Raw genomic sequence first — 24685 nt, 5'->3', positions numbered from 1 at the left:
ATGACTCAAAACAATCTCTGACTATTTATAACAAATGGACTTGCTCAAACTTCACATTTTACATCCAGATATGTGGTAAATTTATCTGACGTAAATAGCCTGAGATTATTTTGACATTTTATGTCATCAAATGAGGTAAAGTCAGCATTACAAGAGATATTATGGATGGTTGCAAAAGGTGGCTGTATGAGTGCTAGAAAAAAGTGTATTATTGCCCAAAGGTATTAGTTTGAAGGTGGTTGTGCATCAATGTTTTAAACCATTCATGACAAGGAAGTCTACATGCCAAGTCCCCGAACTTTTTGGAAACTATTACATACATTATTTATAATAAATTTATATTATATTTACTTATATTTCATAATAAACTAATTGTTCATAATAGAATCTAACAAATTTGAATAAATATAGGCAAAAGAATAAATGTATATAAGTCATAACATAATTAGAGAATGAAATTGGAAATGTAAAAATAATAGTCAATATGGTAAAGAAGATCCAGCAAGTTGAATTCTTATATTGTTATCACACCTAAAAATTTATAATGGCATTTGAAATCCTTTATTTAACATTCATAACAAGTTTCAACTCTTACAAAACTTTTAGTCCATCCTGAGATGAACAAATACAGTAGAGAGAGTCGTTTATCCGAATCAGTTGGGAACTGGGGTTGTTTGGATAACCGATTATGTACAAAAAAATATATTAACCTGTCCGATGTTGAAAGTTTTCTCCGTTGCGTGTCGCTTCGTGTTGAATTTTTCTCCGTTGCGTGTTGCTTCGTGTTGAATTTTTGTTGATTTTAAGCCTAACGAAAATTTTTATTATAATAATCAAGACTGTTGTATTGTTAAAAATTATTTCTTTATTTTGTACAAACAAAATAAATATATTGAAAAATATAAAAACATAAAAATTACACTTTAGAAGTAAATCTAGTATCAAAAAAGTTCGATTCAGCATGACACAGTCTGACTGGAAAGCGTTCGGTTAACCAGTGTTCGGATAAACGACACTCTACTATATACATCAAATATTTTAATTGATAAAAATTTCATGTATTGCAATGTGCATTTATGGTGAAGTTCATTGGTTAAAATGTTTAATGTGTGTGTCTGAGGAAGATCTATGTTATGTAAGTTAAATAAAGGATTTCTGATAACATTGTGTATCTTTAAGCATGATAAGAATCCTCTTTTCAGGATTTTCTTTATTTCTTTATCATATTACCAATTAGAAATTTATTATTCAAATATCTGAAGTAAAAGTAATAGTTTTTGAAATTTTTACTGCATCTAAATTGAAAATTATATAAAAAAAATTCCATTTCTTTATTTTGAAAAATTTTCTGTAATTATTTGTTATACTGATAAATAACTATAAGCATCTGTTTATAATTATCATATAATAATAATAATTTTGATTTAGAAAATGAGAGAAAAAAATTCCATATTTTTTATATTACTGTTTATTTTCCTATTACTATACAATGCTAATATTTGCAGTTATAATAGTTCAGGAATAAATAGATAATGATATATTGTTTGTCAAATCTGTGAATAGTTTGTTTTTGAAATAATTTGTAACCTCTCTGTCATTGCTTATGATGATGATGATTTCTAAATTTTTATGGATATTTACTCTTGTAAAAAAAAAAAATAGAACTGGAACAGAATTAAACATTTTCTTTTTCAAAATTCTTATTTTAATGTGTGTACTTAAAGGCATAATCCTGTTTATAAAAGTGAATGTAACAGAAGATAATAGTAAAAGTTTAGTTAAAATTTTATATCTTATTTTAAAGCTATCAAAAATTTTTTATTAATAAAATAAAGTTATAATAATTAGTAAATTCAAAATATATAATTTAGAAAATCTAAGTATTTAAATGTATCTTCTACAGGTGAAGTGAAGACACTAATGGTACAATTATTAAGAGCAGTTGCACATCTTCATGACAATTGGATACTTCATAGAGATTTAAAAACATCCAATCTACTTCTTAGTCATAAAGGGATTTTAAAAGTAAGCTTAGTTACATGAATTTAAAAAGAAATACATTTTATTTATTTATGTTAACCTTATTTTAGGTTGGTGATTTTGGATTAGCTCGAGAATATGGTTCACCATTGAAACCTTATACACCTGTTGTTGTGACATTATGGTACAGAGCACCAGAATTATTGTTAGGGGCAAAAGTAAGTTTTGTTTTATTCAAATGATTAAAAAAATATATTATCGGTGAATTTATTCAGTTTAAGCAGTAATTGTATTATTTAAACTGAAGTAAATAATGTACTGTTTAATATTGAAAGCTATTGTAATAAAAATCCATCAATGAGTTGTGTAACTTTCCCAATAAAACATTTAAAATTGTCTGTGGTACCATCCATTATAAGATTTTATTAAAAAACTTATTATATTTTTAATTATTATAAAATGGCAAAAAGCTTAGTTTTATAAAAATTTGTAAATGCTAATAAGAATAAAATCTACATTAAGTCCAATCCTACTTCAGACATATGACACCCTCTATCTACTCATCCCATGGACCTTTAACCACCAAAATTTAATAGCACTGATCCTCTGATACACAAACCTCACTGTAAAATTTTGGAAATTTTCAACAAAAGACACAGGAGTTATTAAGCTTCAAAGTGGCTGAGCAAAATCATACTCTTCATATGCACATTAACATCCATACATACAAAAAAAACCCAAATCATTTTGCATTTCCAGACATTTTGAGGTCGAGAGTCCAAAAACAAAAATCTTGGGGTTCATTTTTTAATCAATTGCCATACTTTCCCTCTGTTATATACAAAAGCCAGGAAAAAATTAATTATAAATAATGATAATTTGTTGTAAATAATTAGTAATTATTTTATATAGGGTAATGGCACCACTACTCAACCATTTAAAGCTGTCTTGGACTTTGATATTTCTTATTACAATGTGTAGTAACATGAAAAGCAAAATTTATATATCAACATAAAGTTTGTTTTATACTTGTTTTAGGAGGAAAAAACATTTTTCATTAGACCTTTGTTTACATTATCCAAAAAATAATAATTTAATCACAGGGTGTTCACCCAGTTGTTGACCAGTGGGTTGCATAATCATTTTTGCAGTTGATAACTGAGTTTTCCTTCCTCAAGAGCCTCACAAATGTGGCAACTGTGAAAGGATAAGCAAGCTCAATAATAGGCATTTGTAGAAAATACACACCTGAAACATGGAACCCTCATTATCCTTTAATGACCTGACAATGCCTCACTATGTGGTCAACTACCAAAAGGGGTGTTGCATAATAATTTTTCCCATTACTGTGAGTGATGCAACTTGTTATTACATGTCATTGAAAATGGGGTCATCTTATGATGCTTCCTGTCCTTGTCCATGGACTAATTATGCACAGATTTTGCCTTACATGATTGGCAATAGGAGTCCTTACCCTATATGTTGGTTTTGTTTTGGGTTTTACATAAAGATTTAAATTTATCAAATTTTCTAAAATTAAAACAAAAATTATTGTGTGATTAAATTTAGCTTTCAAAACATTCCACATATTGCATATTAGAACGTAGTAGTATTAGATTAATTAAATTAAATGTAAATTACATTTAGATAAATTTACATTTTTAGTTTAATGAACTAAGAATTTGATATAAGTACTGTTAAGTAATTATTTCAAAATGTTTGTAACGAAACTGAATAATTAGAAGATAGAACATTAAAAAATGTTTTCATAAAGTATTTTTTCGTTTTTCTTTAGGAATATTCTACTCCAATTGATATGTGGTCTGTAGGATGTATTTTTGGAGAACTACTTTCAATGAAGCCCCTCTTTCCAGGAAAATCTGAAATTGATCAGTTAAATAGGATATTCAAGGTTTGTTTTAAAGTTTTGAATAAGGCTAGTTCACACTTCAGGAAAGTAGAAAAGAGAATTGCATGTGTTGCTTTTCTTTCTTTCTTTTCTTCTTTCCCTGCAAGCGTTTGTGTTTCAAAACTATGAAAGAGAAACATGTGTATTTGCATTAATTGGGTTTTAAATATGGCTACTTTTAGCTACATTCTAAAATGCATATGAGAGAAAATCTTATTTATAAAATTTTTTTAGGAAAATTAGAATACACGATCTTAATGAATTTAAGAAGAGATTAGGAGTAATAAAAGAAATTTTGAAAGGTGGTTCTGAAATACAGTTTGGATGTTTGATGTAACTTCAATATAACTTCCAATATTTCTTTAAATTAAGAATCTGTATTTAGATAATTTATTATCCAAAATAAACAGATGATGATTAAAAAATATCATTAAATATTTTTGTTTTATTGTTTTCTATGTTTAACAGCTTAAAGAATTGTAAGACATAAAAGCACAGAAAAATGAACTGTCTTCCACTTTTCTTTCTTACTAAGAGAACAGAACTATGTCATAAATAATATGCCATATTAAGCTACTTTAGTGTCATTTTTCTTTTCTTTTTCTGTTTGCCTAAAGTATGAAAGAGCCTTAACATAAAGATTTATGGATATTGTTTAAATATGAAAAAATAAATGTCTAATTTGTTATAATGTATTTTGGTTATAAAAAATTTATATTTATTTTCTGAAAGTTATTTATAATAATATAAAATTAATTAAAACTTTTATATTTCTTTTAAAATCTGTAACTCTGAAATATTAAATAGGGGTTTTAAAATTTTGCATAAGTTATATCATGCGATTTTTTTTTATATGTAACAAATAATTCTTGAACATCAATTACTGTATAAGAAGTTATATAAACAGTGAAACTTCTCTATAATACTTGCAGATGTAATAAAATTGTTTATTATAAAGAGGCTTTAAAAAACTATTCTGCACTGTTTTTTATGTGAACATATAATACACATTATAGCAAATGATGACTTAAAAGTAATACTAAGTTTGTTTTTTATAATTGATTGTAGCAATCTACTTCTAATTTTGCATAATTAAATCTTGTACTTTGTACTGTCTTCATCTTTTGTAAAACTAAAATGCATTCTCATAGTCTTGGGCTTGTATATATGATTCTCTTAGTGGCTCTTTGGCACGTATTATTTCAACTATAGCCATTGTTGTCACCATCATCATTTTCTCTTTTTTGAATCTCGGAAAATAACTAAAGGATTGTTTATTTTGTATCTTAGCTTATGCACTCGGGATATCAGAATCTATGTCAACTTGATGATGATGCAATGATGGTAAATCCTGCATTTATGAGACACTGCATTACCTCCATAGTACTAACAATAGCTACCAAGAAATTATAAGTGTTTTCATTTCTGGAGGGAAATTTGGCTTTGAGAAAATAACTTAGGTCCTGCCATCAACAATTCTATCTCCAAGAACTTTAAATCTTCAAAATGAATTGGAAAATATAGAGTTGCTTTGTCAACATTTCAAGTGATGCTCCACCATCTATATTTGTGGTTGTGTGCTTCAATATTATTTGTCTATACTTGTCATTGAAATTTTGAATTAAGCCTTGATCCAAAGGTTGAGAGTGTGAAGTGAGATTTGGCTGTAGAAATATAATCTCAACATTTTTGCATGCAGAATTGTCAAGAAACAAAGACATTTACCATTTGTTTTGGTGTAAAATTTTCCTTTTCAGTTATTCCAGCCAGTTGGCATAATTTTTGTCATCATCCAGTTCTTTGTTTGATTTCTGTTCAGTTTCTGTTTCATCTTGGTTTGACTGTCTTTCTATTACCAGTGATTTCTCATGTTTTCCATTCATGCTTAACAGACCTGTTAGTTATATTTTTCCTGTTTTGCTACTGATACATGATTCATGCTTGGAGCACAGTTTTATCTGGGAAAGCACAAAAGACCAGTCCTGTCTTGTCATCATTTACAGTATTTTCTGGAGAATAACCAGTAATAATGGAATGAAGCCTAGACTCTTGCTGAGCTGCTGTATTATGATCAATTCTAAACAACTTCCACAAACAATTTTGAATTTGATATGTTACTTCAGAAATTTTCAAGCTATTCACTTGAGGCAAGTCTACATTACCTAATTTAGATATAAACTGTAAAACTTTCGCTTGGTCGGTGGTTTTCAAACTTTCTGTACCCTCTTTTTCAGAAAAAAATTGCACCCACCTCAACTTTCGTAACAATCTAATTTCATAAATACTGTCCTTACAATTTATTTAATGGCCTATAAAACAATATATCTCGTTAAATAAAGTGTATTGTTTGTCGGAGCTTGACTCTTGTCGAGACATTTCGGCAAGAGTGGATGGATTTTAGCATTCCTACTCAAGTTGTTCGGATGAGGATTTTTAATTAGGCATAACCATTTTGCTGATTCATTTTTTTAAACATTGGTTTGGCTTTTTTTATGTTTGTTTGTATTAAAAATTGATAATTTGGTAAAAGCTGCATGCCCCATAGATTGGAAAACACCGGCTTAGGTGATGGGCCTTGACAATCTGTCATTGACTCGAGAACCATTCTATGACTGCTTTGTCAACAAGGATGCTATTTCCTTTTTGTAACTGTCAGATTTGCAGCAAATGACAATTGCTGAATAACTCTTTTTATTTTACGACAATTTTTGCATCTTGTGTTTTTTCAATCTAGAACACATGCAAATTTTCTCATTCTGCATTTCTCTTGTTTATGATGTTAATAATTTTCACTTTCTCTTTTGATGTCAATGATTTTACTTGGAAGCATACCAACACAGAAAAAAAACACATGGTCTTCATCACAGACTAATAATAGACAAGAGTTGTGTAAACATGGTTATGTAAACTTTTTATTTTGAGTTACATCAATTTTTCTGCAACTGTAGAAACTTCAAATGAGGAAGTTGACTCAATAAGAATCTATAGTATCTGTTTAAGAGAGGTCTTGATGTTCATTATGGAAGGGTGTCTATTACTGTATTTTACAGACTATAAGACGCACTTTTTTCTTTGAAAAATTGCTTAAAAATTAAGGTGCGTCTTATAGTCCGTAAAATACGGTAAGAGATATTTTATAGAATATATATATTTTCTCTACAACTGAATGATGATAAATTTGGCTGGTTGTTGTTTACCTTTTGCTTGAAAAGCGTGAATACATCCTTGTTGTATTATTCTTTACAATGCTCTTATTAAACAAAAACTAGTGTACCAACAAACAAATCCAATAATAAGAAAGAAAAATGACTGATTCTTATATATACAAATGCATTAATAAATCTTTATAATAATCTGTAAATTTCATAATATACTTAAATATGTAGTTCACATTATTCTCAAGAGGTAATACCAGTTCCAATTGGCTGTTGGAAATGATTAAAATGCTAAAATTTTCTCTAAATGTAGCCAATTATTGCTATGAAACTCTGTAAGAAATAGCAGAACAATGAAATATTCATTGCATTCTCAAAGTATAATATCAATATATTGATGTTGAAGATGTTTTATATTATTGAAATTGAATCTTTTATCATCTGGAATTCATCATAAATAAATTTTAATACATTTTTACAGTCATTGCATCGTATACATTACTTTATTAAATTTTTAATTTCATTTAATGATGAAATTCTGAAGTTAAGGAGTTTAGTATATTGAAATTAAAAATACCAAATGTCTGTTGCTCAATGAAAAGTAATAATAATACTATAATATTTTATATAATGTGGATTTTTAATGTTTATTATTATTATTATTTTTAACTTTAATCTGTAGGCATTAAGAGGGCCTGTTTTTGTGCCTGTCATGCGTTTGGTCAGGCTCACGGCTGTGAGGTGAGGGATATGATTAGATATATCTATGCCAAAATCATCTATGAGATTTTTAAGGATCTGACTTGGACTCAAATCTGGACTCGTCAAAAGCCATCTGGTGATGGAAGGATAAAGATGCCACTTAATATCCATTGTCGAAAGGCGGGTGGCATCTTTATCATTCTTCACCTCATGTCGTCATCAATGGGTGTCTGTCTCCCTTGGATTTAATCTCATTTATTTTATTAGATTATTATAATTTTTAATATTCTTATAGAATTAGAAATAACTTTTAATTCTTTTCTCAAATTTTTCTATAAAATATTAATATACGACTCTGTATTCTTAAGTTTTTGACAAGTTACACATAATGAACTACTTCCTTTTATGCAAGCTTAAAATCAAAATTTTAAATTGATTAATTGAATTCCATATGAAATTTAAAACTGTTATTTAAAATATGATACGTAAAAAGAAAAAATTAATACATTCATATGCTATTTCCTCTGATAGAATCTGACATGTAATTTTATTTTTTTATGCTAGTTAGTTCTCCGTAGATCACATCGCATAACTCGCATCACAAAATTCCTTTTGTAACTTTAACGGGCTACAGTTTCCATTATCCAGTTTAATTCTAGTTGATCTTTGACAATAAATAGCAAGACGATAGTTTTTACTTCTTATATAAACTCTTTACTGTGAATTCTATTAAAAACTTTGAATAGTTTAGAAAGAAAAAAGTAATAGTTTAGAATTTTGTTTACTATCGACATTTAATGAATGACTGTAACAAACGGGAAAGGATGCGAGCATTTTCCACGGCATAATCATGCGTATTCATTACTCGAATACCGTAACAGAATAGTCTCTATAAATACAAATCCTGTGATAAAAACATCGATGCAGATCGAGTTAACCAAAGCAAATAATAATTCTGCTGTATTGATTTTCCGATTCGAATATATGTTAGTGTGTTAGAAAAATCTTTATATTTTGCTTCCGTCATCTGTCTACATTTAAATCTTTCTAATTTTTTCCTTAATTTAATTTAAAATATTGCTTTAAGTGAAAAATACATGCGGTAATTTAATCTCGGCAAAATTTATTCATCCACATTGTAAGAACTAGTTTGTTAGTAGAGTTAATATAGCAGAAATTTAATTTAGTAATAAAATATTTTAAAAATTTGAAGCAGTAGGAAAAAATTGTAAGAATGAAGTTAAAAGTAAAAAAAACTTCAAAAATTGTTGATTATTGTTCAAATTTTTTAAAGAATAATCGACTATTTTCTTTTTATTTTTATAATATTTTTAAGTTTTAATGTGATAACTAGTAGAACGGCAACGGTGAGTACAATACTCGGCTTTTTTATACCCGACAATGCTTAAAAGTCAGTCGAGTTTCTGTAAGTGAGAAGTGGTTATTAAAGTCCTTTTGTGTTATTTTAAGACACATTCTAGAAACCTTTTGGAGTATTTTTCAACTTTTCTAACAAGAAAGTGACATTAACTGTTCAAAGTAGAGAGCCGAAGAGTCGAATTTATGATATTTTAATTTATTTAAATTTTGTGAAAAGTATTTTTTAAAAAATCTTTGTCTGGTTAATGGTGTCGAAAACCAGTCAATTATTTATGAAAGATCCAATCTTAATGTCTACAAACAATTAACTGGTTTTCGTTAATCAACTTTTTTCAGTCGAAAGCCATAAGACGTCAGAATAAATAATATTACTATTGTTTCTTATGCATTATAATAACTGTTATTCTGCTCTGCAAACAGATTATAAATTAAAATTTCATCAGGATTATCAAGGCCGGATTCATTTTCATTAGAAAAAGCGGCTTTTGTTCCATACCTTGACCCAAATTTAATGTAACTTTTAGTTCATTCTGCATTAATTTCTGATCATTTTTGTTTGGTGTTTCGTACTCTGCATAAATAATGACGATGTGCACGGCTTATAATTTATTTTTCTACGTGTCCCAAATTTGCTTTTATATTATGACATTATATGTAAATAAACGTAAGAGATTGATAGAAATATTGAGTAGTAATGACAAATTGAGTTTTTATATATATATATATATATATATATATATATATATAATAAAGAAAAACTTGCTTTAATTAAATTATTTTAGTTATAATTTCATAAAATGTTCAATATTTTATTATTAAATTTGTATATTAATCACACTGTTTAAGTTATTTAATTCGTATCCTCCAGTTTCTGATGTAATATTTATGATGCAAAATAGATAAGTTTGAACTAGCATCAATTAGATTTTGGTGTATATTAATTCATATAATTAGCTGTGGAATTTAATTATTTTCAAGAAATTGGTTGCATTCAATCAGAAAACTTATACTAATTTAACTAATTCTTACTTTAATTTGCAGGATTTAGGTACGCCGAGCGAAAAAATTTGGCCCGGTTATTCGGAATTACCGATGGTGAGAAAAGTCACCTTTACGGAATATCCTTATAATAATTTGCAAAGTCGTTTCGGCCACAATTTCACAAAACTCGGATTTGATTTGATGAATAGGTAAGTCTTCCAAAAAGAATAATATAAATTTCTTAATCTCACATACTCCAAATTAGAAAAATAATTTCAGGTTCCTAACTTACAATCCCGCTCGCCGAGTGACGGCAGAAGAGGCTCTATCACATGAATACTTCAAAGAGACCCCGCAACTGGTTCCGCCTTCCATGTTTCCAACCTGGCCTGCAAAAAGCGAGCAGGTTCACAGAAAGGCCCAAAGCCCCAAACCTCCTTCCGGCGGAAAACAGTACGCAAGGCAGCTGGTACGTGACAACTTCAAAGATTTTCTTACTTCTTGCTTCTCCCAATACATGTCTGAATAACTCAATTACTTTTGCAGCAAGAAGATGACGAAGGTTTAATAGCAAATGCTAGCGGTTTTCACATGAATCTTACGCACCAAGGCACGTCTGCCAAGGGTGCCGGGTTTAGTTTAAAGTTTTGAGCTTCGACCAACGTTTGCCATCTTGATTTTTAAAAGTTATTAGGACAGTGAAATATTTTGTTTTTTCCCCTACACAACAGATATTCCATTATTAATAGACGAAGATGTGAATAATTTATACAGTACTTGTTAGCATAAATAAATGTGAATAAAACAGTTTTATAAAAAATTTTATGATGCTTTTTTGTTGATGTCGAAACAGTGTGGCATTCCAAATGCACAAAATTGTAAAATCAACAATTAAAGTCGTTAAATTCTATATTTTATGAATATTAAAATTACATGGTTTGTGTTTTGTACACAAAATTTCACTTCTCATTCATTTTGTTTTATAAATGTATATCACAATTAGAACAACAAACTTGAAAACCATATTTAAGTGGAAAAATAGTTATGTAGCAAGTTATTCTCCCATTAGCTGGATGGCAGAAACAATGACGACATCGACCTGTCACTTTCAGATTTGAATTTTGAATCCAGGAGTGGCACGACGATGACCTCTTTATTTCTTCAGCCGTATCATAGAGTTAGGTTCAAGTCGTAGTTTTCACCTGTGATTTGACCCGGATATGCTATACAACGGCTCTTCTCACCCAACTACCTCTATTGTGAGTCCATTCCTGGCCAAGCCCGTGATGAGCATAAAAAAAGACCTTCTCACAAGGCAGAAAAGTTAAAAATGTTTTTTCCATTGCCTTGGTGGTCAAGTTTTAATTCAGTTTAGGTCTTGCAAGCTTAATGTGTCATTTCTCATTTTTTGCATTATGGACTTACCATAATGCAAAAATGAAAGCTGGCCATATATGTATATTGCTTCTAAAGATATTAGGTCGATGGCCTCAAAAATGCATAAAGCAGCAACAGACCTTATGCAAATAATTGACTATTCATGCGATATTCACATTATTACAAAATTTAACAGGTAAAGTTAATTTGAAATCATCGTGCTCATGGCAAATCATTTACCTTCCATCTGAATTATATCTTCTATGGTTCGAACTATACAAGTATGATTCATTAAGAAGTCTGTATTATGTTTTTCATCCCCCATCCTTTCCATCTTTCTCTAGTCCTTGATCCTATTCCTAACACTGCATCCCACAGCATCCTTTACCTCTTTCCATCTTTTCTCTTGATCTGCCTCTACATATTAATTTTTACATCTTAGAACATTTTCATCAATTTATTATCAATCATGTAGACAATACGAGCTGTTTGTCTAACTCTTACAAGAATCTTATCTTCAAACATTTGCAATTTCTTGAGAGTTGTCCTGGTTTTGGCTACATACATTGACTATAGATAGCAGCTACTTTAACTCTTACACTCTCAGAGATCAGTTTTGATGTCAGCAGTGTTTAGAGAGAGAGAGAAAAGAGTTTTATTACCTTGTTTATTAAAAAATTTTTAATAAATATAGGTTCGTAAGACTCTGTCTCCACTTCACTTCAAAGAACATTTGTAAATTTCCTGTGCGTGCATTAGAAGTTATCTGTGTCTCCGTTCTCGGCGTCATCTTCTACATTGACAGAAATCGTTAAGTTCTTGATAACTGTTTTTAGGTCTTCAACCATCGTAAGGTGGAGTTGAGAAACCATCTCTTCTACAATGCCCCCCAGCAAATTGTCACATGTTAAGAGTCTGGAGTTTGAGGAGAGTACATCACTTACCTGTCTAACTTTCATCTTTTATTAACATATATCTAATGACTCGGTAAAAGATTTTAAAAACTTTAAATGATATCATTTATTTGGTTAATTAGTTAAATAAATCAGGAAAAATTTTAAAGCCAAACTATTAAATAGATGGCATAAAATAGTTTCAAACTTCATCAATCATATCCTTGATTTTATCATTCTTCTTCATCTATATGATGGAAAATTATCATTTCAGTCAGTTTCATGGTAATGAATAATAAATTAATTCATATTAAAGATTAAAAGTATATATAAGAAGGTTTTACATTGTATAAGATTTGAACTGCAGGAAAAAAATGTGAGAACTTTTAAATGTGTGTTCAGTAAAGTGTGTTAAATTTGATTAAAGTATTAATTAAATAAATTATTATTTCCTTAATAAATAAATAAGATTAAGAAATTAATTATTTATTTTCAAATATTTCTTGAAATCTTTAAAAAATTTCAAGAGAAAGCAGCAAAATTCTTACAAGATATTGCTGACAATGGGTTGAATATGCGATTATCTGAATAATGATTGTTTGGATAAGAAGAAACATCATATCTGCAGATATATTTTATTATTAAGTTTAATTATCCTTATTGAAAAGATTGAAAAGAAAACGAGCCAAATCTATTTTGCATATTAATTAAGGTTATTTTTTAAATAATGTATGCGTATTCAACCGCTAGTTTGCGACTCCTTTGATAATCTCATAATTCTTTTAATATTACAAGATATTTAAATTTAATTATTTTATTGATTATTTCTTATAGTAAATTTGCTTATTTATTATTTTATGGGTTAAATTATCAATTGTGTTAACATAGAATCCAATTTTTTTTTTAATATGGTGTAAATTGATGCTGAAGATTCACGGATGGAGATGATGTAATATATTCAAGAATATTTGGATATTGATTTTCAAGCAGTTCAAACACAAATGGTCAACATATTTCACATGATAAATGATGGTTATTGATAGATCCTGAATCAATTTAGAAGAATAAATAAATTTGAAATGATTTCTATAAGATATTTTATGGATTATCCCTTAACATATGGAATTTTGAATAGGAAAAACTCAAAAATTCGATTTTATATATTATTATAGCAAAATCTTTGTACATAAGCTAAACAAACTGCATCTTAGGGCCCGGAATTATGACCCTATTGCTAAGGGCCTCGCATAATTTGGTGGAGGGGAAGGAAGGGCCTTTAATTTGTTCTATCTTAGAGCCACAAGTCCTAAGGTTAAGGTGTATATTTTGTTTGAGGATAAACCTTATCATTATCTCGCAAAAAACGTGAAGGAATGTAATTGAAATTATATGGAAAATGAACTTTCCACTTTAAACGGTAAGAGAATTAATTAAAGAAACCTTAAACATCATTAAACGTGACCATAATAGGATATTCTTCCTTCCATCTAGTAAGTATTTACTCATTTCAATTGTTTCTCGGATATCCTTGATATCCTAATTTAACCAACTTGGAAACATTACAGATAATTATTCCAAGAATTAGTATTTTCAGCCACTTTTAATTGCATTTCACCACTTTCAAGTTGTTAAATTTAGCCACAAAATTTCTTACTGTATACGAAAGATGGCACCACGATAATATCAACAAGAATACAAATAAAAAATTATATATATATATATATATATATATATATATATGGCATTTATAATCCAGATATCAATCAAACAAGATTAAAGCGGTTTAAAAAAATGATATTCTCTTGTAAAGAATCCAATCAACAAGCATCTGGACTCACCCCCTTAATATTACAGTAACATTATCCTGTGCTACCGACTTATCAAATTTGAAAAAAATCCTGTAATGAGGTTCAGTAGTTGCCACGATATATATCTTAATTCTTTTTAAGCTAATTAATTATGTAAAGAAATCTGTTGTATGTGTGTGTACATAAATACTACTAGAGTATTTTTATAGCCTTTAACAGCTTAAGTTAAAGACATAAGAGCAGTTTAACACGTCGAAAAAAAAAGTGGTGTAAATGTCTCCAGTTAGGTTATTTATTTATTTATTACAATATTAGTTTTATTACTGTAATAGTTTATACGTTTCGTGTGCATTAAGGCTCCTATCTTACTCTATAAAAATCCTTGAGTTATGTGCTACTATAGTTAAAAAAACCAACGAAAACTAAAGTGCATTCACTACTAATGTAACAATTATTATTACTGTAGTAGACGTTGATGTAATTCTTTTTTTTTTATTATTATTAGCAATTCTATAGAAATAATTAAAGCATAAATATCATTAAGAAGGAGTTTTATTACTATAATAGTACAGGACCTGTTTTAAACGGAAGGAAGGAAGCACCAGGTTAGGTTGATTTAGAGTCTACAGAGCCACATCTGTATTCTCAATTGAACTAATTGTGGTGTCTTTGACATTGTCAACTTGTCTAGAGATATCACTAGGTTACAAATTAGTCTCCCCGTTTTTTCCCCCTTTAAAAAAAAATCTTTAGAAGGGGGATCAGGATGAATTCGGTCGGGCTTAGATCCAGTTTCTGATATTCGCCATCCCCGAAAAAGGAGAGGGCTAAGGAATTAAAAAAAATTAAAAAAAATCAGAAGCGAGTCCTTGCAAAGTTTGTCACGTCAGCTTGTCAGTCAGTCGATTTATTTAAAAAGTTAGAATTTAATAAAACTAGGCCAAATGAAAGAGGACCTAAAATGTTTTATGAGGGATTAAATTTGATTTTAAGTGGGCCAAGAGCACGTTGATTAGTATTTTTTTTTTTTAACTTTTTATTTTTTCGTCTTTGCTGTTGAACATTGATTGATTACGGTTTGAATTACCGAAAGACTTCAACTTTGGGACCTCTTATTAATCATATTCGAAGGAATAGTAACTTGTAACTCTGTTAATAATTACAATCGTATCGAGTTATCCCCTCTAAATTACTATATTTATCGAGCAAACAAACCTCCTAATTTTTTAAGAAGGGCCACATTACATATATGACATCATTCTGTTAAAAAATAATCATCCACAGTGACATCAATCTGATAGAAGTTGCAATTTTATATGATATCATCTTCCAAATTAGTTACATCATCAACTTTAACCCCTTCAACAAACAATTCAGCCATCATAATTTGAGAAAATTTATTTTTCTTTCTCTAAATGCCATTACAAAACATTCAAAAATCTGATGTCATCTTTCAAAATTGACGTTTATAATTCTTATTTAAAATTATGTGACGTAATAATTAGCATTTAAATCATTTTTGAAATAATAATCAAAGTTTTAATGATCGACGTGACGTAATAATTAAAATTCGATTCTTTTTTTTGACGTAATAATCAAATATCAACGTTCGACGAATGTGATGTAATAATCAAAATTCAATCAGTTTCGACGTCATATGATATATTGTTATAGCTATTATTACGTCAAAATCTGATACGTGACGTAACAATAAAAAAGCATAAATTACGAGTAAAAGTTAAAATTCTTATAATTTGACGTAACCGATGGAAATTCCAACTATTTTTATAACACTGTAGGGCTTTTATTTCGATTAAATTCCAAAATTATCGCCTATTTAGTTTTAAAATTGCCAGGAACGATGCCGTCACTTAACGGTAATTAAAGCATATAAACAAACACAGAACAGGTGATTGTCCGCTGACACAGGCCAAAGTGTAACCTGACCTCTTCCAACGACTACATAAACTAACTTTTCCTTCCCCTTGAACTCCATGACGTCATAATAATTCCGTCAAGTGGACGATGAAAAAAAAAGTTCAGTACTCAAACAAAACACATAAACGAACCTTGTATTGAGTTATTTTTAAAAATTCCGTCTCCCTCGTCCTCTTGAGGCATTAAAGAATATGTCAAAAAATTCCTAAACACGTGATTTTTATGACAAGAAACGTAATACACCTCCCTACAGTGGTGTGTGATTTAAACATACACCAGCGTAAGTAACTTTGTTTTTTTTTTTTTTTTTTCAAATTCGTAAAACATCTCTACGCATCACTTCTTTTTTAACCTTTTACATACTCAACCGCCTACAATTATAAAGAGGTGAAAGTAAAAAATAAAAAAATACACATGTATTTGGTGAAAAAAGGAGCCAAGTCTTTACATGTCCGTCCTTGGTCCCTGCTTACACTCGCATGGTCTTGTACACCCTTCCTTGGCGGTGTTTGTTTTAAAGCTAGCAAGCTACAGAACGGTTGGTGGCTTAGAGGAGTAGAAGACATGAACAGGTCCTGAGAAAAGTCTGCTTCACACTCCTCTCTGATCGCTTGACGAAATGGCTCTGTGCCTGATCATTTGGCTCTTCTCCTTTATCGTTTTTGTCTTCTCTGACCCCTTGACACCAGACATGTAAGTGCTTTGTTTTACTATTAATTTATTCTATTTTTTTAAATTTTTTTTAAATTTTAAGAAAGTGACGAATTAATTATTTTATTGTAAAAATACAATACATTCACTTAACACCAGTGTAGAAAAATTTCGCGGTAAACTTTACACTTGGACCTGTCTTATTTCACTTTATTAAGAGTCACTTAGCTGCTTTTAAAAAAAAATAAATAAATAAAAATAAACTGTAAAATGTTTAAGTGTTGGTAAATTTAAGTATATTTAGTATTATAAACACAGATAGAGTTTATAAGAGGAAACGTGATTAGTAAATTATTATTAAAAATTAATTTATAATTAATTATGTTTTAAAAGTTTATCTTATTTAGTCCATTAAAAAATTAATTAAACTTTAAAAAATATATATATATTACAATTATATTTTTATGCAATTTTTTTTTTTTAAATCACGCGCAAAATTTATGCAAATTAGTTTCATAAAAATCCTTCTTTTTTTATTTTTAAATTTGGAATTGTTAAATTATTGAAATTTACGTATTAATAAAAATGTAAACGATTTATTTATCTTTTATAACAATTAACTCATTCGTCACGTGAACGACTCGTTAATTGTGTAATTGAGTAATTTAAAACTCATTGATTACGTTTTGTAATGCGATTAATTAAAGTTGTTATCGATTAATTAGCATTAAGATTAATCGTAATTAAATGTAAAAGATTCATTAATATAACAAACGATCGCTGAAACCGATTAAAGTTCTATTACAGACAGACAAACCGGACGCCCCCTGTTGATCAGATACAATACTAATTATAGAAAAAATGTACAATAATGTAACTTTTTTTTTCGTTTCGAAGTTAGATAAAACAGTACACAAAAAAAATATATTTTTGTGGAAGTTTCGCGTGTATAAATACACCTGGGTCTGTATTTTATTTATATTTAACGTACAAATTTTTAAATTTATGATATAAAAATGATTTTTTTTAATGATTATTAAACTACACCAGTCTTCATAAAACAATGAGATCCCATTTTAGTAATGATTCCAAACTGAGTTCTTATTCTAGGAACTATGCCAGTTTATAGTGTGATTGACCTTGTTCATATTCTATTTTAATCAATTGGACATTAAAATAAATAAATTTTTAAAATTTTATTGCCATAAAAATCTATTTATTTACTTAAAATAATTTACATTTAAGCTTTTAAAAATCGAATTAAAATTAAAACAAATTAAATTTAATAATAAACAGTGTGGGGGTGATGTTAAACTCCATACAAATCTACGCGTTAATTAATTAAAGTCTTCTATTATTTTTTTTTAATGAAAATTAAAATGGTTTATTTTGTTTTATTGTTTATAAATTTAGTAAATTATATAAAGAATTCCTTAACAGATGTTATAGTAATATTATGATTCATGTACAGGAAGTGGCCTGTCACGTGTTTTGGCCCTACAGAAACCCAATAATGTTAAAATTTTATCTTTATGACACGTCATTCCTTCACAGTAAAGGTGTTTTTCTCGAAATTTTTTTGGGTGTGACATCAAATATCTTTATTCTATAAGAGAAATGTCATTATATCAATCCACCCTTTGTATAAAACATGGGCACACTTTAACATTGTTTCATTTAATATTGATGCATTTATAAGTTATAAAAATCATTAAAATAAAAAAATGGATAGATTCTTTATAAAAATAATTTATTTATTTAATTTTTTTTCCTTGAATTTTTATATTAAATATATATATATATATAAATTTTACGACTCTTAATCGCCATTTTATATCAACGTAAGAACATAAAATGTAAAAATGTCCCGCAGGAACTCGATATAATTCATCAAGGACTTATATTTTTTAATGAAATTTATAGTTTAAATAACGTATTATTTAATATAGATGTTTATTGTTATTTTATAGCTTAAATTCAGTATAAAATTTCAATGATTTATATAATTTTTCCTACATAAGAATCATAAAATTTTGTTTTTATGGTGAGATTTTTAGTAATTTAATTTAAAAATTTCGTGCAAAATAGCCTTCAAACAACGGCCGTTTAAAAAAAAAAAAAAAAAAATGTTTCTGCTGCCATTGGCCGTTTGAAGAGTGTAAAGCTTTTCAACTTTCTCTTTCTCTCCTCCTCTGGATTCTTCTTTAAAAAGTGAAGGTATTTCAGAATATTTTTGTGTACTTTCCTCTTGTTTATAGAAAAAAAAAACTCCCTAATTTTACCATCTAGAGAAATTCTCTCATTTAATGGAGATTTATTGGCTGGAAACAAGAAATTTTATATATTTCCCCCAACAAACGAAAGAAACTCTCTGTATTTTCTTCTGACATGATGTGTTGAAATTGAAATTTGAAATTGAAACTGTAATAGTAATTGAAAATTAAAAAAAAAAAAAAAATTCAATTTCCCCTAATAAACGGAGGATACAACTTTCTTTCCAGAGGATTTTTCCATCCTCTGAGAGATCAAGAAATCCTCTAGAAACGTTTTCACTTGGATTTTTTCTTATTGAATTTAATCCTTATTATTAAATCGCTTTATTTAAATAAATATATTTACTAATTTCTTTTACTTTTTAGGAAATTTTTACGTCAGAGTTTAACTTTGTTTCCAATGGAAACAAATGACTTAAACATGCAATTAATAATCTAAATATTTCTACAATGATCTTCATTAAAAATTTACATAATAACTATTTAAATAAATAGTATTTTTTATTTAAAAAAATATACGTTTAGAACTAATAACTTCTAATTAATAATAAGGCATTTCTAAAAATCTATTTTTATAGTTTTTTTTTATTGTTGTAGAGTTCATTGAACGTTTATTATAATGATTATAATGGATCCTTGCACTGTAATTATATGGTATTACGCTGTTTTGTTCTTTTAATAGTTGAAAAATCTTTTTTCTATTTATTTTTTTCATATATTTAACAAGTCTAAAACATAAATTATAATTAAAATTTAATTTGTAAAGTATAAAAATGATAATAATTAAATTTACATCAATCATTTACAAAAATATATCATTTAATTTTCAAGTAGAGAGTTATAGACGTTTAAAATGCTTTAAAAATAATAAATTATATTAATTTATTTTAATTTTATAAGTAAATGAATAATTATTTTTAAAAAAATTGATGCCACTGGTATGTGATTAATTCTCTATAGAAACGGATTTTAAAATGCATTTTTGTCAATTATTTCTTCTAGAAAATGACAATTCGTTGGTATAAAGTCAAACTGACATTTTTAAAAAAGCAAATTTTTATAAATTATGTTCACTTGAAGAAATTCCAAGCATTTAAAATCAATTCATCTCTTATCAGGTATCCAAGATAATGTAGAAAAAAAAAGGGGGAAAAAGTTTTAAGTGACATTCGTTGAAAGGTCAAAGGTTAAAGTGCAATAACAACTACCGACAAAAGAATTACATAACATATATGCTCCTTTTTTCCATTTAACATGATTTTTTTAAACTAGTTACATAGAGTTAAACGAATTACATTCTCTAGCTTCAAATTCCTTACAGAATTTCCTAACATTATTTTTTATAAAGTCTGTGGAAAAATAGTTAAGTGATATATAAATAATATAAATTATAATATATATATATATTTAAAATTTTTATTTAAACAACTACAGTATATTTGAATTGGAATTTTGATATACTGCATATGTATTTTTATAAATGCATTATAAAAAATACATTTATAAAATCTCCTCCCCAAAAAAACGCAAATCTGTAGATACTAAAATTTATCTTGATATAAAGGTTTTCTACATTTATTTTATTTTATTTTAAATATTTCTTAAAATATTATTATAAATTAATTTTAATGGAGTTACAGTACATACATCAAATTTAAACTTAAATTTAATAATTTATATATAAGGTGATTAATTTAAATAATTTTTAATCATATTTAACGTGTTTTTACTACAAAAATATTCCCTAAATGCGAACGCGTGTTAAAGATTTATCATGTTATATCCATGTTGATACACGCAGCATCGTCAGAGAGATAAAGATGAAGAGGAGAAGGGAAGAGAAAGTAATTAATTTTTGAGCAATTTTAGACTTTAAAAGATTACTAAATTAAATTTATGAATGAAATTGTTCGAAAAAAAAAGATTTTTCAAAGTCTAGTAACATTTAAAGAGGACAAAAAAATAATTTAAAAGTTAAATGCCAGGTAGAAAGAATCTCAAATATTTTTTTTAATAGAAAATGTCAAAGGTTTTTATTCTATTTTTATTTAAAAAAAAAAAAAATACCTGACTATCTCGTAGTTAACCTTGAAATAACTTAAATTAAGTTGAATGTATGAAGTTAAACAGGTCTATAAACTCATTAAAAATTGTGAATGAGCCAACTTTCATTCTTAAGTACAGGTTACTATTTAGTGAGTAATCTACAAATGAATTTTTGCTAGTTTATTAGTACAAAATGGAGAAATCAAGCTTAAATTATCACGTTGATAGAATAAAAACAAACAAATAAATAAAAAAATGTAGCCTGGCTGTCTGTCTGTTCGTTCAGAAGCTTCTGTATCTGTGTAATCTTTTGTGACATGAAAGACAACAGTGATAATCATTTTCTTTATGTGAGAAAAAGTTTTGACAGGTCAAGCATTTGTTTACAGATATATGATAGGTATCTACTTTTTTCCCTTGTCTTTGATCTAATCTTTGAGAAAAAATGCTGGTAACTGATTCTATAATATATATATATATATACATGTTTTGAACTTATCAACTTGAATAAAAGTCACTTTTTTTACAGTTTTTATTAACTTATAATGTATTTTATAAAGAAATTGTGAGAATTTTTCGTGTTTAAACTGTGTAAGTGTTGAAAATTGCACCTAATATTTATTATTTTTCTTTACTAAAAGTAAATAAACTTCAAAAATGACAAATTTTTGAATAAAATTACAAATTAAATTATATTTATTCACATCATTTTATTACTTTCAGTTAAGGAATAATTGTTTTTTTTTAATTTTTGTAATTTATTAAATTTAAAAAAATATATTAAAATAAGTGAAAATTACATTTATCAAAGTTACAAATTTTTATCAAAAATTACAAAATTACAAAATTACAAAAAATTAAATAAAAATTATTAATATAAAGTAAAAATTACAAACTTTTGCAATTTTTACTTATTTTATTAATATTTTTTATTTGATTTTTTTTATTAAATCTTCTGTTTTATTAAATTTCTTTAATTGGTATATAATAAAAGGAATTTTGTAATTTTTACTTATTTTAATAATTACCAATAATAAATTACAAAAATTACACATTTTTTTGTCATTTTTACAGTGACAGGAGCTCTTCTTCATCAATTCAGATATGAAGAAGAGATTATCCAGAGAGTTTAAAAGGCGTCCAACTTCTAAAAATTCTTTATAAAATCCCCATTTTAAAGGACGTATAAGCCAATTACACTACAATTAAAGCAGCAGTAATTCATTTTCAATTACTAGAATATTATTATCATTAAGTTAAGTTGATTTAAAGTAGATTAACCGAAACTTCGATAGAAGAAAAGTATAATAATAATAAAACTGTAAACAACAATTATTCATTATCTCAGCAAGAACATTTCTCATTAAAGTCATAGAGGAAAAGGTTGCAATTATTTATAACTGTGTCCTATTAATCTTCACGCGAGAAAAATCGTGATTTTGGTAGCAGAGAAAATCCTTTATTTTCTATCCAAAATGATTAAGGAGAACGTTAAAATCCCATCAGGAAACGTGATAAAACTTTTACCTTATGTTACACTCTCTTAGAAACGTGATTTTGGGGTATAGAGGCGGTTCCTTTAAAACTTCTTTTGTGACCAGAGTGATTTTATGGGTGTGTCTTATTAAGCCATTTATAAAATATGAAGTCTGCTTTGATAATTATATCCTTTTTTTTCTAGCATCGATAGGTTCCCTTTATTATTATTCTTAGGTGTGAATCGTCCATTTCTCACCTGATTAGAGGGGTCGTAGGTCGAAGGTCACACATCTGTGTAACACCTTAAATAAAGAAAGTTGCTACATCACATAAATAATTAAAATTCACGTTTTATTCTTCGTTAAAAGTGTTTAAAACGTTAGAAATATTTAATGTTTTTCCTTGTTTTCGAGTGATGTAAACACTTTTATTAATTTTAAAAGAAAGTAAAAATAGTAACACGTCCTCTGATTGAAGGTCATATTGAGGTCAAGTATCAATTGAAAACAAAGGAAAAAAATTGAATTTAAAAAAAAATGGAACGTTATCTTGAAGGTTGAAATTAATTGAAATTATTTTCTTTCATAAATATTCTAGTGAAGGATAGGAAAACATTCTTCAGATAAAGTGATGAAAATTATATTTAAATGGATATTTACACTGAAAATATACAATATAAAATGTTATTTTCCTAAATTTTATTGTAAATATATTACAAAATTCTATTTATTCTTGAATTTCTAACATTTTAAAGATACTTTTCGAGCTCCTAATCAACGTAACTTCTTACGACACTTTTCACATTTAGAAATTATATAATGTAAACTTTAATAGTAAATTACCTCCTATTATTTTTACTTTCATTAAGAAGACAGTTGAATTACCTTCTATTTTTAAGCCACAGTTGACTGAGTACAAAACATTTATCACTTTTACCCGCAGATGTTAGTTTTTTTATCATTTCACTCGTGCTACGCAGTGAAGCCGAACTTTATATTAAATAATTTATTATTTCAGAGAATTTAAATTTGTATTCTCCATAATTTTAAGATAAAATGATACTTTAATAATTTATAAAGGTTTCTCAAGTATTAAATAATGTTTTTTAAAAGTTATTTTAGTAGATTAGTCGGTTAAAAAAGCAAGCTGTTCTACTAAAATTTCAGTGAAATGAATGTTAAAAATGCAGTCGATGATATTCAAACGTTTAAAAATTTATTTCCGTAGTAAAGATGAAGGACAATGTTAAATAAAAAACATAAGGAGAGATAGTTATCTATAACATAAGTAACAGTTGCCAAAATTTTATTTAGGTCAGTATGAGTTATCTTTAGATTTCACTCACTTCATTTAAATTGTAGAGCATTACAAGAATGTAAATTAGGCATTACACCTAAATTTCTAAACGACAAATTCAAAATTCTTTAATAAAAAACTATATATATATATACACAGAGCCGTAAAAAATTGGGAATGGAGAGAAATTCAATGTTATTTAACTGTTACGTAAACAAGAGAAAATCTATATCAGTTCGTAAATCGAATCTTGTGAAGAAACTACATTAAAAACAATTGTTAGAAAGGATATAAAAATAAAGTAGAGACTTCGATCTCACCTTCTTTACGGTTCCCACCTGAATTTACGTTCTTATATACCTTTAGCGATTGTAAAAAAAAAAAATCATTGATAAAGATCCTTCCAGACGTGGAGTCAATTATTTATGATGTCAGACAATACTAGAAGCAGGAAGGTTTCTTCTACCGATACACTCATTGCAGTCATTCATATGTAGTAACATAATATCCTTCTTTAGATCCACATACAACCTAACTTGTTCGCATTAAATAACAGGATAGAAGGAAGGAAGGAAAGAAGGATGAAGGAAAAAAAAAGGCAGATTGTGGAAGCTACCGTTTGTGAAGGGAAGCTTTCTTTAGATGAAGGACACTTTCAATAAGAATACTTTATTGTGCTCGATATTTTGTTAAAAAGAATATCAATTACACTAGGAATTTTGCTGTGTAGTTTTTATTTAGTACAGAAGTTTATTTGTTATTATTATTTTTATTTTATATAGAGTTTATTGTTTAGATTCGTTAACAGTAATTTTTT

At 27.5% G+C, this 24685-nt stretch overlaps 2 protein-coding genes across 3 annotated transcripts in view; both read left to right on the top strand.

Annotated features, from left to right (window-relative positions):
* The window catches only part of LOC136977000 (cyclin-dependent kinase 11B-like), a 37908-nt gene extending 26844 nt beyond the window's left edge, over positions 1-11064 (top strand). For both annotated transcript variants that reach the window (XM_067272408.1, XM_067272407.1), the window contains exons 12-17: positions 1904-2025; positions 2091-2198; positions 3776-3892; positions 10168-10316; positions 10387-10576; positions 10654-11064. In XM_067272408.1, the coding sequence (XP_067128509.1) occupies positions 1904-2025; positions 2091-2198; positions 3776-3892; positions 10168-10316; positions 10387-10576; positions 10654-10758 (791 nt within the window). In that variant the 3' untranslated portion in view covers positions 10759-11064. The remainder of the gene's footprint in view (positions 1-1903; positions 2026-2090; positions 2199-3775; positions 3893-10167; positions 10317-10386; positions 10577-10653) is intronic.
* A 5471-nt stretch (positions 11065-16535) lies between these two features.
* The window catches only part of LOC136977002 (multiple epidermal growth factor-like domains protein 6), a 47985-nt gene continuing 39835 nt past the window's right edge, over positions 16536-24685 (top strand). The window contains exon 1 of the mRNA XM_067272409.1: positions 16536-16816. Within this exon, the coding sequence (XP_067128510.1) occupies positions 16743-16816 (74 nt within the window). The 5' untranslated portion in view covers positions 16536-16742. The remainder of the gene's footprint in view (positions 16817-24685) is intronic.

This window comes from Centruroides vittatus, unplaced genomic scaffold (genome assembly GCF_030686945.1).
Source record: "Centruroides vittatus isolate TY-2023 unplaced genomic scaffold, ASM3068694v2 contig_439, whole genome shotgun sequence".
Lineage (NCBI taxonomy): Eukaryota > Metazoa > Arthropoda > Arachnida > Scorpiones > Buthidae > Centruroides > Centruroides vittatus.
Note: the sequence above shows the minus strand (reverse complement) of the source record. Positions and strands in the feature narration are given on the sequence as shown.